A 12,855-nucleotide genomic window follows, 5' to 3' on the forward strand; every position below is an offset into this window, starting at 1 on the left:
TAGCAATTGTGTTCCATGGCAGTTTTCGCATCTTATTTGATCCTCATAATAGTCCTGTGAGGTAGGCAGAGAGAGGGCTGTTGTCCCTACTTTACAAATAAAGAAGAGAATGAAACTCAAAGTTTAAAAAAAAAGGCTTGTCACTTGAGTCACGCAGAGTAAGTTAGTGACAGAGCCAGTCTCATGAAGGATGCAAGTCTCATGGAGCCCAATATACTTCTCTTTCTACCACTCTGTATCATTATCAGGTTCTAGACTTATCTACACCCTCTGTCTTCCCTTCCATTGTAGGGAGAAGGGGAAACCGTGCCCCCCAGCCTAACTGGACTCATGCAGAGGTCCTTTGCCTGTCTCTTGGATAAAGTCCAGCATATTGGGACCCCTATCACTCTCAGTGCCTCTTACTTAGAAATCTACAATGAACAGGTGGGGCCAAATGGGGTAGAAAAGTAGACAGGAAGATCTTGCTCAAGGAGCCTTTTATTTGGGCCTTGGGGAGGGAGTATCAGATTAAGAGGGAAATGGGAATTAGGGTGAAGATGTGGATCAGGGGTTTGTTGTCATGGAGATGGATTCAGGACCCAAGTCAGGGGCTTATGTCTGCTTGGGAGTAGTAGAAGAGAGTGATTCATGGGCAGAGGGTGTGTTTCTCTTCCCTCTTCATTTGACCCTCCAGGTTAGAGACTTGTTGAGTCAAGGGCCTCACCATCACCTCCCTGTTCGCTGGAACAAGACCCGGGGCTTCTATGTAGAAAAGCTGAAAGCAGTCAAATTTGGCACATTTGAGGAAGTGATGGAGCTCCTGCTGGAAGGTACAGAGCCCAGGGGTCCTTGGGATTAGGAGCAGCTCTCAAGAAACTTTTTGAGTGATTCTGTGCCCGGTTATGAATTAGCTCCTAGGAATCAGGTGGTGAAGGGGGTACAGACAAGCATGCCACGCCAGTCCCTGTTCTCAAAGACCTTATAGTCCACTTGGAAATATAAGATAAGGATACTTAGGACAATTCAAAGCAGAATATGACATTGTATTTGAATTCAAAGGAGGGTTCTTGGTGGGGGTGGGAGGGAGAGCAGTCTGTATCAAAAAGGTGATGTTTGACTTGGATCCTTAAAGGATGGATAGGCTTTTCAATGGGCACAGCTGGGGTGGAGGAAGGCACACTTGGGAGAGAGAATTGTATGAAGAAAGGCACAGAAAAAGCCAATCGCAACTTCACAAAGCTATAGAACTGGAAAGGACCTTAGAAGTCACGTCGTTTAACACCCTCATTTTGCAAATGTGGAGACTGAGGGTGATAAAGGCAAAGTGACTTAGCCAAGGCCACACAAATAGTACAAAGCAGAGCCTGGATGTAAATCCAGGTCCTCAGACTCAAATCCTCAGCACTCAATTATCTAGTAATATAGTAGAAAATGCACTGGACCAGAATTGGGAGTCCCAGGTTTGAGTCTTAGTTTTCTGTCTCCTTGGGTAAGTCATTTAACTTCTGCTCTTCAGTTTGCTCATCCTTAAAATTGGGATTTAGCAGGGGTTTGGGTCTGAACTACCCTTACATGTAGCCTACGTGGAGTGATCACCTCTTTGACCTGCTGCTAGTTCATTTTTCTTATTCTTGTACTGGAGTTTTAAGGCAATATTTTGATATTTCCTTACTAGTTACTAAAAGTATAGTATCTCTCTCATCAATCAATTAATATTGAACTTCCATTCTAGTTAATTAAATTTTATTTATTTGTCTGGTGAAATTTATTTTCCTATGTTCTCATAAGCTTTTGAGCATCTCTCTATATCAAATTCCCTGATAGCCTGGGCCTAAATAAATATCAGGGTTAATGACTATATAATTTATTAACAGTATAATCAACAATAAAAAACCAGACACATATAATGATTTAAGATACACTAGCTATGAGAAAGCCATATTATGTTTAACCAACACCTCAGTTCTGTAAACACAGCCCCACCATTTAGTTTTCTCAGGATGCCAATTAAAGACTTTTCTAGAGAATTCTTGTTTCTTTAAAAGACAAAAGTTGAACTAGATTCTCTAAGGAAATAAATTCTCTTAAGTCTCTTTTTCTCTCCTGTCTTCAGATATCACAATTAGTAGTCCCTCCAGAACAAATATTAAGCTCTCTTTCTCCTCATAGACTCCTCAAAGAATAACAGTTAAATTGTAATGACAAAATTTCATTGCCTCTTAAACATACAGTAATAGAATCTATAGTTTCTGTGGGAGAGACTATTGAAGCTGATATTCCAGGGATAATAATCTTTACCCTGCCTATATGTTGTAAGGATAAAATGAAGACTTAGATTTGAATACATTTTGTAAACCCAAAGTAAGATATAAATGTAATGAAGCTTGTTAAAATCAAAAGTCATGGTGTGTAGGCAATATGGAGATACTTTTCTGGATGGAAATGAGTAACCAGATATCTTCGGTCTAGAGATTTCCTTAGCTGACTCAATCCTCCACCACCCAGCCTGGGGATGAGGACATATCTACTTCTTCTTCTGCATGTCCCCAGTCACAGAATCTAATATTTGTCCATACCACTCTCTTCCCTAGGTCTTCGGAGGCGTAGGAGTTCAGCTCACAGTCTGAATGAAGTCTCCAGCCGTAGCCACGCCCTATTCACTATCAATATTCAGTGTCCTACTGTGAGTTGGCCTCACCAAGAAAGGAGTGTGTGTGGGCCCCCCCCCCCCGCCCCCTCCCCCCCCCCCCCCCCCCCGGGGTATTTTGTGTATTGAGGGAGGGGAGGGTGGCAGGAAACAATGTCCAAGATGCTTATCTTAGAAGAGAAGCTCCCAGAGGAAAGATACCAGACACTTCCTGACTTTCAGCCTCAAATAAATTCATCTTTCAATTACCCACCAGTGAATTATTTCACATTTGTTTCTTGCCTTTCAGGATAATTTTAATTTAATAATTTTAATTTCAGGATAATTCCCCACCTGACTCATCTCTCCAGTTAACATAGCCTGAGCTGTACTTAGTTTGAAAATTAATTGTGCTAAGATGGGAGCAGGTATAGGGAGCAGGAAAGAGAAGGAGGAATATGGACTAAAGAGGAGGGATTGATAAAGCCTAACAGAAATAACTGAGGCAGCTAGGTGGCACAGTGGACAGAGTGCAGGGCCTGTGGACAGGAAGACTACGCTTCCTGAGTTCAAATCTGGCCTCAGACACTTCCTAGCTGTGTGACCCTGGGCAGGTCACTTCACCCTGCTTGTATCAGTTTCCTCATCTGTAAAATGAGCTGGAGAAGGAAATGGGAAAACCATTTTGGTATCTCTACCATGAAAATGGGTTCACAAAAAGTTGGACATAACTGAAAAATGAGTGAACAACAAATAGAAATAACTAAGGGTTTATTAGTTATTTTGGCCTGTTGGTGACCACTGCCTCCCTGTCTGTTAGTGCAGATAATTTGATTCTACACCAAATGACAGATTGGTCACACCAAGATGCCTGGGGACTCTTCAAAGGGTCCCCCATGTCTCCCTTCAAAAGGAACATGAGGATTGTCTTCTAGTATTTAAATGGCTATTATATGGAAAAGAGATGATGAGGCTTGTTCTGCTTAAACATCAGAGGACACAGCTAGGAGCAATGGATCAAAGTGGCAGAAAAACAAATTTTGGTTCCACATAAAAAAGACTTCCTAAAGATGAAAGCTGCCCCAAAGTGGAATGGGCTGCTTTATCAGATAGTGAGTCCCCCATCACTGGAGAGACTTCAAATGGAGGTTTTCAGAAATGTTGCTAAAAGAACCTTGCTTAGGTATGGTTTAGATTAGAGGATCTCAGCCAGTGGGTTAAATTCAAATAGAAATTGTCCACTAACTGATACATAAGGATCTCTGAGGGCCACACAGTGACTTAGAAAACCACATATTAACATTATCTATGTTCTATTGTATTTTTATTTATTTTGCTGAATATTTCCAGATTACATTTTAATAAGGTTCAGACTCACTCAGCAGTGTTATGGGTTTCAGCTCTAGAATCATGATACCATGGAAAGGACTGGATTGGGGACCAAAAGACTTGGGTTTAAATCCTGTCTCCACTATCTATGTAACCTCGTGCAAGTCACTAACCTCTCTGGGTCTCACTTTCCTCATCCATAAAATGAAATTGTTAGACCAGATGACTACTCAGGTCCCTTTCAATTTTAAACTTTCCATCCTCTTTGGATGGGAGGAGGGCAGTACCTCCCAAGTAGGCTTCTGACTCTTCCTTCAGCAGGGGTCCCCCAGCAGGCCAAAAAAGCAGACATTTGGAAAGCTGTGCTTTGTGGATCTGGCGGGCAGCGAGAAAGTAGCAGCCACACGTTCTCGAGGAGAGCTGATGCTGGAGGCCAGCAACATCAACCGCAGCTTGCTAGCTCTGGGTAAACCAAGAGGGTTTGACTGGGGCTTCTGCCATGTGTCCTCCATACCTGGACTCTCCTTTTCCATCTTCCATTAATCAATACACTTCAGATTTTTTTTTAATTAAGAACCTACTGTGTATTTAGCCGCCTCTGTGCAATGAGGGTGGGGGAGGAGAAGACCTGGTCCCCATTAGAGTTGGCTTATAGTCTTGTGGTGATGCCATAGATTCATAGGATGTCAGACCTCGATGCACATTAGAATATGGATTGTCAGAGATGAAAGCCTTAGAAACTACCTAGTTTGAACCCCTTCATTCAACAAATGAGGGACTTGAGGCTCAAAAAGGGGAAAGACCTTGTACATGGTCAAACCTTCTTGAGAGTAGGGTCCATGTGTTATATTTAGTTCTACTCCAAAAAGGCATCTAACAGGTAGTAGGTTGTTTTTGGTTTGGTTTGGTTATTGGATCATACCCAAGATTCCACTCTACAGGAAACTGCCAATGAAGAAACTCCCTCCATTAATGCATGTCAGCCCCTGATCTGCAACTTATGGTCTTAGATAGTTGCCTGGGGTGCCAAGAGGTTAAGTGACTTGCCCAAGGTGACATGGACAGTACATGCTGGAGGAAAGATTTAAACCAAGTGCTCAAGATTGCAAGGCTGGCTCTCTAACCATGATGCCACGCTGCTTCTCACATAATGAGAAATATTCAGTAAATGTGAATAGGAACAATCCTCGTCTCCTGACTGTCCTAGACTCTGCATTCTCTCAGAAGACTATTATTTTTCCTCAACACAAGGGCTATGAGCAGGCTTAAATCACTTAGCACTTGATCCTATTATACTCTCTTAAGTACGATAAGAATTTGGAAGAGGAAGCAATGGGATAATCAATGAAGGATTCCCGTAGGAGGTGGAACTGGGCTGGGCCTTGAAGGATGGGGAGGGCATGGATATGCAAGGGATAGCCTGAGCAGAAGCACAGATTTGGAGAAAAAGACTTAAAAGCAGAAGACTGGGGCTCACATTCTAGATCTTTTCATTCCTACTTCTGTGACATTGTCCAAATCATTTAAACTTTCTGGGCTTCAGTCTTCTTCATCTTTTAAATTATAGAGGTGTACCAGATGATTTCCAAGGTTCCTCCCCATCCTACATTCTATGATCCCATCCTTTGCCTTTTCAGCCCCCTTGCAAGGTCCTTGGGGAATATGGCAGCCCCGTGGCTTTCCATGGAATTCGCCATCCTACTCTCCGCAGGTCACTGCATCTCTCTGCTACTGGACCCACGACAGAAGAAGAACCACATTCCCTACAGGGACAGCAAGCTCACCCGACTGCTGGCAGATTCTCTGGGTGGCAATGGAATCACCCTCATGGTATGGGTGGGGCACAAGGAAGGAATTCTAGAGTAAGGGATCTAGGTACTCTCAACCCTCCAATCCTGCACTCTTCTCTGACCCCCATGAGATACGTCCAAGGGAGAAGGGAACAGGCCAGGCTTATGGAATGGTTAGGGCAGAAAGCAGAAATTCAGGAAAAAGGACTTTCTTATTCCTTTTTTTTCCTTCTCTCAACTAAGCTCTAACTCTCACACAGGTGGCCTGTGTGTCCCCTTCAGCCCAGTCCCTCCCAGAAACACTCAATACACTACGCTATGCCAGCCGAGCTCAGAGGATCACCACCCGGCCCATGCCTAAGGTGAGGACAATTTAGTTGGGACGGTCTCGAGAAGGTTGGGATCAAGTAGGGGGTGGAGGGGAAGACTGAAGTTAGGGACCATTACAGCTGGGCTAGGGGGACAATTGTGGTTTAGTGGCTGGAGTGCTGGATTTAGAATGAGAGCCCGGGTTTGAATTCTAGGGCTCATATCTATTGCCTGTGTAACCTTAGGGCAAATAGCTTTACCTCTCTGGGCCTCAGGTTCTTTATCTACAAAATGTTGGGGTTGGACTTAGATGGTCTCTAAGCCCCCTTTCAGTTCTAAATCCTATCCTCTAACTAGATAGGTTAGAGTTAGGGCAAAGCTGGGGTCAGAGCAGACATAACCATCTCTCATGTTAACCCCCCCAAGCTTTGCTTTATAGGGTTCCCTGGATCCACAGCCTCTTGGACTTGAGGAGGAGATCCAGCGGCTCCGTCAGGAGAATTTGATGCTGAAACAGAGACTGGAGCAGCCTCTGGGTCACAAGGGTATGAGGATTGGGAAGGAGACCTATGACAAGGAATTCATGAACCTGAGACAAAGGGGTGGTAAGAATAAGATTGAGTAGGACCAAACCATGGAGGAGTTCATCCAGTGTGTGGGTACCATGGAAAAGAAACACACCCTGGATCTGCTGCTGTTAATGCCTTTTAGGCATCCCTGGGACGAAAGCTAATGCATGCCACCTTAGTTATGGATCTGATAGGGAGTAGGAGAAAGAGTAGGGATTCAACCCCCCTGCCATCCCCACCCTACTCCCACTCCCAGCCCAAAAGGAAGCTGAAAGTGGATCTCCAAGCTTCCCACAGGGCTTCTGGGTAGCATACAGATCCCCCTTCCCCTCCATTCCTCCTGTAGCCTCCAGGAGGAGGGGGTCCCAGTCTGGCTGGGCTGAGAGAAGCCTCTATGGGATGCTACAGGAGTTCATGCTGGAGAACCAACAGCTTAGGTAAGGACTCTATTTTTGCCCCAACCCCAACCCAAACCCAAAGTTCAATAACAACCTTCTCCCTCAGACCTCATATACATTAAAAAAAACAATTCTCAGATGTACGCAGGTGATAACCTCTGTCTGCCTCAGTTTCTTTATCTGTAAAATGGGAATAATCATAGCACCTACCTCCCAGGGTTATTGTGAAGATGAAATGAGATAATATTTGTGAAGTGCTTTATAAACCTTGAAGTTCTATATGAACGCTAATTATCATCATCATCATCATCATCATCATCATCCTCTCCCTCTACCAGACTATAAACTCTATGTGGATAACATTGTGCCATATCTGAACCTTTTATCTTCCCAAAGAGCTTAGCAAAACCTCTACATACATGTTTGTTGTTGGGACTTCTACCCTGACTGACCCCAAATCTAGCTTTCCTAACCTAGGTGTTACCCTTCCACTTCCCTCTCTGCATCCTCCCCCAACCAATCTGTGTTGTGCTAGAAAGGACCTTGACCTTGGGAGCCAACATCATCTCTATCCATTCACCGGATATTCACTGAGTGCCTACTATGTGCTAGACATTGTAGGGGGTACGAGGAAATATAAATATAAAGTACAAGACATAAACTCTGTCCTCATAGAGCTTACACTCTAAGAATTCTGACCTTGGAAGTCATTTCTCCTCTCTGGGCTTTCTTGATTTCTGTCAAGAAAATCTCAAAAGTCCCTTCCAAGTTTAACATTGTACATTTGTGTGTGTGTGTGTGTGTGAGTGCGTGCGTGCACATGTGTGTTCATCAATAGATTTAAATTCATCACAGTAACCAAATTTGTGACCTCGGAATCACTTCCCTCTTTGAGCTTCAGTCTTTCCACCTATAAAATGGAATAATCTCAGGGGTTCTGTGAAGATCCAGTTAGAGAAGCTGTACAGAGTATGGTATGAATGTGAGGGCGTATTTTAGCTCAAAGCCATTCCACTCTGCCCCTACCCTCATCTCTCCCAGGACCATTAGTCCTTACGGAGAGTTCCATAAGCAGTAGGTCAGATTGTCCCCAGTGATGCCTCATGACCTGGGCAGCCTGATAGGGTTATTCTCTGGATAAGGAGCAGAAGAGGGTATGGGAGGAAAAGGGAGAAGGGGTTTCTCTTCTTGTTATGCTCTTCCCCCAGAGAGGAAAAATATCATCTTCAGAGCAGCAGGGACCATGCCTGGAATAAGCAGCAAGTCTTGGTTCAACAGCTTAAAGAGCTCAAGAGGTGAGAGGTTGGGAGGGGGCTGAGGATGGGACCTCCACTCTGTGGGAGCCCTGGGAAGACATGGAATCAAGACCGTGCTTTGGGGGGACTGTGCCTCCTCTGCCCAGGAGCCCAGAAGGTGCTGGGGTTCTAGGAGGGAGAGCCAAGGCCCAGCAATACCCAGATCTCTTCCTTCTTTCTGATGACATTGCTCCCCTAATATCTCTTACAGGCGCCTCCTCAGCTCTGCCGGCCACAGTATCCAATGCCCTCCTCGGCATTTCTCTAGTCCCACCCTGCTCTGCCCCTGCTCAGCATCTCAAGGGCACTGCCAAGCTCTGGCCTGCCATGTGAGTCTGGTTCCCTGGCCCCTGCTAGAGACAGAAAAGCAGCACCCACCTCAGCCTGGGGGTGGCCGGGGGTCCTCAGAACCAGCAGGAGTCTTCACTATACTTTCCTACATGTAACAGGTGCTGCCCCGCCTCTGTTCTTGTCACTGCAACCAGCTCTGTTTCCTGTGCTACGCTCCTCTGCCTCCATGTGCTGGTTCTCGGCTCCGTCAGGCCCAGGTAGGACAAGCCATGGGAAAGAATATGATCGGTTTCTAGTAGAAGCAGCCCTTGACTCAGCAACAGGACCCTTGAGCTCACTCTGGGACCTGGGATGAGTCACTTCCTCTCTGTGGGTCCCGATTTTTTCATGTGTAGAACCATGTGACTTTTTATTTACTTTGCACAGCACTTAGATGTTTTTATCTTGTTTTTCCCAATAGAATATGATTCTTGATCACAGAAATAGGTTCATTTTGGTTTTCATCACATCAGTGTCTAGCACAGCACCTGACACATAGAAGGCAGTTAGCAAATGCTTGTTGAAAGACTATAGAATCTTACAGCTGGGTGAAGCCTCAGTTTACCTAGTCCCAATCCTACCTGAAGTAATTTCCCTAACAATGATTCTCCAGACTAGGCTCTCACTCACTGACCGATAATAGGTATTGTTTGGGTTTTGATGGCTTAGAGTGAGTGTGAATAGCAATTATTTCTGTTCTGGCCAGAAACTCTGAAAGTCTTCTCCTCTCAGGCTGATTCTTTTGAGAAGGCAAACTAGGCCGTCTTTTGCCTTAATTCTTACTCGGCCTTTAATTACTGAATGGGCATTGCCTCAGACAAACTGAGGCCTGGGAAAGACCTTAGCTTAAAAAGGCCAGCGTCTCCCACTGCATCCTGGGTCATCACCAATCACCCTGACCTATGCCTTGCCACTGGACTGTAATGATTCTGGAGGAGAAAGTGAGGTTGATGGCTTTGCACAGCCCTGCCTCACTGAAATCCAATTCACTTGCAAGTCAAGATATCACCCTCCCGATGTCATTGGTCCTCTCTGAGAATGAAGGATGAACAATAATCTATGACAGCAAAAAGTTCTAAATCTATTGTATGATATTGAAGCAGTCTGTTCCACTGTTGGGTAACTAATTGTTAGCAAGCTCTTCCTGCTATAGAGACAAAATCTGCTTCTGTACCTTCTGCCCTAGAGTGGCCAGGCACAATGGGTCTAAACCTTCTTCCATATGAAAGCCCTTCCTCATCTTTAAAAGGAAGGGGTTGGCCTGGATAGCCTCAAAGCTCCCTCTCAGGTCCGTGTGCTCCTTATGTCTCCCTCGTTTCCAGGCTAAACACTTGTAGGATGATAGCGTTAGATTAGAGCTGGAAGGTTCACTCAGAAGGATGATTTAGAAGTCATCCGAGCCAACTCCACTCACTTTATAGATGAGGAAACCAAATCCCAGAGAGAAGTGATTTGTCCCAAGTCTCAGGCAGTGAGCAGCAGAGCCAGGATCAAGCTCTCCATGTCCAAATCTTGTTTTCTTCCCATTATTCCTTCATATTTAATGATTTTGAATCCTTTCACCCTCCTAGCTACCCTTCTGCAGATGCAGTTAATGTCCTTCCTAGGGTGTGCTACCTGGAAATGAATAAAATTCTCCTGATGGGATCTGATCAGAGTACAAAGGATGCTTTGCTTCCATTAATGTAGCCTGAGATGGGCCACATCATATTCTTGACTCATGCAGAGTTTGCTAATAGTTAAAACCACTAAAGTCCCCATTTTCTTAGAGGCAGCAAGTGACACAGCAGATAGATCACTGGGCCTGGAATCAGGAAAACCTGAGTTCAAATTCAGTCGTAGATACTTACTAGCTGTGCAACCCTAGGCAGGTCATTTAACTTGTGTCTGACTCAGTTTCCACAACTATAGAATGGGGTTAATAATGACACCTATTTCCTTGGATGGTTGTGAGAGTTAAATGAGATAAATTTGCAAAGTGCTTAGCTGTGCCTGGCATATAGCAGGTGCTTAATAAATGCATATTTCCTTTCTTCTTTTCACATTAACATTAAATATAGCCATATTTATACAATTCATTTTTTAACCCAAATATAGGACTTAATATTTATCACATATTAAATTTCATCTTATTAGCCTCAGCTCACCATTCTAGCCTATCAATTTTTATGAATGTTGATTTTATCTCCCAAGATGTTAGTTCCTCCCAGATATATGATGTACACAAATTTAATGAACATTAAATCTTTGCCTAGATCAACATTTTATCAATAAATTTTGGAACAGCACAGGACAAAGGACATGCCCTGTGATATGTCACGAGAGACCTCCCTCCAGGGTGACCTTTGTCCCAACATTCTGGGTGTCTCATCCAACCAGCTCTAAATCTATCAGGGTGAACGCTCATCCAATCCACATCTCTGTGTCTTGTCCACAAGAGTATTATAAGAACCTTTATTAATTGCAAGGTTGCTGAACTCTAGGTATATAATTCTAGGGTATTTCCTTAATATATCCAGAGTAGAAATTCTGTTTAAAAAGAGAGTTGGGAAAATGGCAGCTGGAAAGCAGGGACTGGCTTAAGCTCTCTCCCAAATCCCTCCAAACACCTGTAAAAATGGCTCTGAACAAATTCTAGAGCTGCGGATCCCATGAAATAGCAGAGGGAAGAAGGTCTGCATGGTCACTAGGAAGGGTCTATCACACAGTGCTGGGAGTGGAGTGCAGCCCAGCGTGAGCTGCGCCGGGACAGACCAGACCAAGAGTTGGCCAGAGCAGGCCTCAGGGTCATGAATCACTGAGCTTTAGCAGTTACCAGACTTCTCAACCTAGAAATGCCAAAGACCACAGAGCAGGTTAGTGGGAAAGCCAGGTGAGAACAGTTCGGCCCCAACCCTGGGGGCAGCAGAAGCAACGCAGCAGTGGAGGCGACTGCTTCCAGAGCTCCAGTATCAGCTGCTTCCAGAGTTGCTGGCCCACATGGTGGGAGGAATCTAGCAGCAGATCAGAGCAGGAGTGCAAGGAGTGCTTTGCCCTGCACGGATCTGGGTCGAAGTCCTGGTTGGCAGTTCTAGGGGGAGAAGGAGCGCTGCTGTGACAGAGCTTGCAGTGAAGGTGGAATAGAAGTAGCTCTGAAAACAGCAGCACAAGGCCCCTAAAGCTTGGGACAAAGTATTCTCTACTGTACAAGCAGTCATACCCTGACAAAAAGCTCAAGGGTCAAGTAGTTGGCTGGGCACATGAACAGGCAGGGAAAATGGACTCAGACTCAGACTCAGACTTTAGAATATTTTTTGGTGACAAAAAAGATCAAAACATACAGGCAGAAGAAGTCAACAAAGTCATAGAGCCTACCACAAAAGCCTCCAAGAAAAATATGAATTGGTCTCAGGCCATAGAAGAGCTCAAAAAGGATTTGGAAAAGCAAATAAGAGAAGTAGAGGAAAAATCGAGAAGAGAAATGAGAGTGGTACAAGAAACTCATGAAAAACAAGTCAATGACTTGCTAAAGGAAACCCCCCAAAAAATACTGAAGAAAATAACGCCTTAAAAATAGACTAACCCAAATGGCAGAAGAGCTCCAAAAAGCCAATGAAGAGAAGAATGCTGTAAAAGGCAGCATTAGCCAAATGGAAAAGGAGATCCAAAAGGCTACTGAAGAAAATACCACCTTAAAAATTAGATTGGAGCAAGTAGAGGCTAGTGACTTTATGGGAAACCAAGAAATTATAAAATAGAACCAAAGGAATGAAAAAATGGAAGACGGTGTGAAATATCTCATTGGAAAAACCACTGACCTGGAAAATAGATCCAGGAGAGATAACTCAAAAATTATCGGACTACCTGAAAGCCATGATCAAAAAAAGAGCCTAGATATCATCTTTCAAGAAATTATCAAGGAAAACTGCCCTGATATTCTAGAACAAGAGGGTAAAATAGAAATTGAAAGAATTCACTGATCACCTCTTGAAAAAGATCCCTAAAAGAAAACTCCTAGGAATATTGTCGCCAAATTCCAGAGCTCCCAGATCAAGAAAAAAATACTGCAAGCAGCCACAAAGGAACAGTTTAAGTATTGTGGAAACACAATCAGGGTAATACAAGATCTAGCAGCTTCTACATTAAGGGACCGAAGGGCTTGGAATATGATATCCTGGAGTTCAAAGGAGCTAAGATTAAAACCAAGAATCACCTACCCAGCAAAACTGAGTATCATGCTCCAAGGCA

General features: G+C 44.1%; 1 protein-coding gene across 4 annotated transcripts in view; it reads left to right on the forward strand.

Moving 5' to 3' along the window:
- KIF12 (kinesin family member 12) overlaps window positions 1–12,855 on the forward strand; it is a 29,814-nt gene that overhangs the window by 2,103 nt on the left and 14,856 nt on the right. For 3 of the 4 annotated variants that reach the window (XM_036748031.1, XM_036748033.1, XM_036748034.1), the window contains 11 exons: window positions 292–426; window positions 677–812; window positions 2,574–2,665; window positions 4,256–4,403; window positions 5,649–5,767; window positions 5,988–6,089; window positions 6,476–6,581; window positions 6,952–7,042; window positions 8,212–8,298; window positions 8,510–8,627; window positions 8,748–8,846. In XM_036748031.1, the coding sequence (XP_036603926.1) occupies window positions 292–426; window positions 677–812; window positions 2,574–2,665; window positions 4,256–4,403; window positions 5,649–5,767; window positions 5,988–6,089; window positions 6,476–6,581; window positions 6,952–7,042; window positions 8,212–8,298; window positions 8,510–8,627; window positions 8,748–8,846 (1,233 nt within the window). The remainder of the gene's footprint in view (window positions 1–291; window positions 427–676; window positions 813–2,573; window positions 2,666–4,255; window positions 4,404–5,648; window positions 5,768–5,987; window positions 6,090–6,475; window positions 6,582–6,951; window positions 7,043–8,211; window positions 8,299–8,509; window positions 8,628–8,747; window positions 8,847–12,855) is intronic. The other variant, XM_036748032.1, reaches the window with a different exon arrangement.

This window comes from Trichosurus vulpecula, chromosome 3, assembly GCF_011100635.1.
Source record: "Trichosurus vulpecula isolate mTriVul1 chromosome 3, mTriVul1.pri, whole genome shotgun sequence".
Lineage (NCBI taxonomy): Eukaryota > Metazoa > Chordata > Mammalia > Diprotodontia > Phalangeridae > Trichosurus > Trichosurus vulpecula.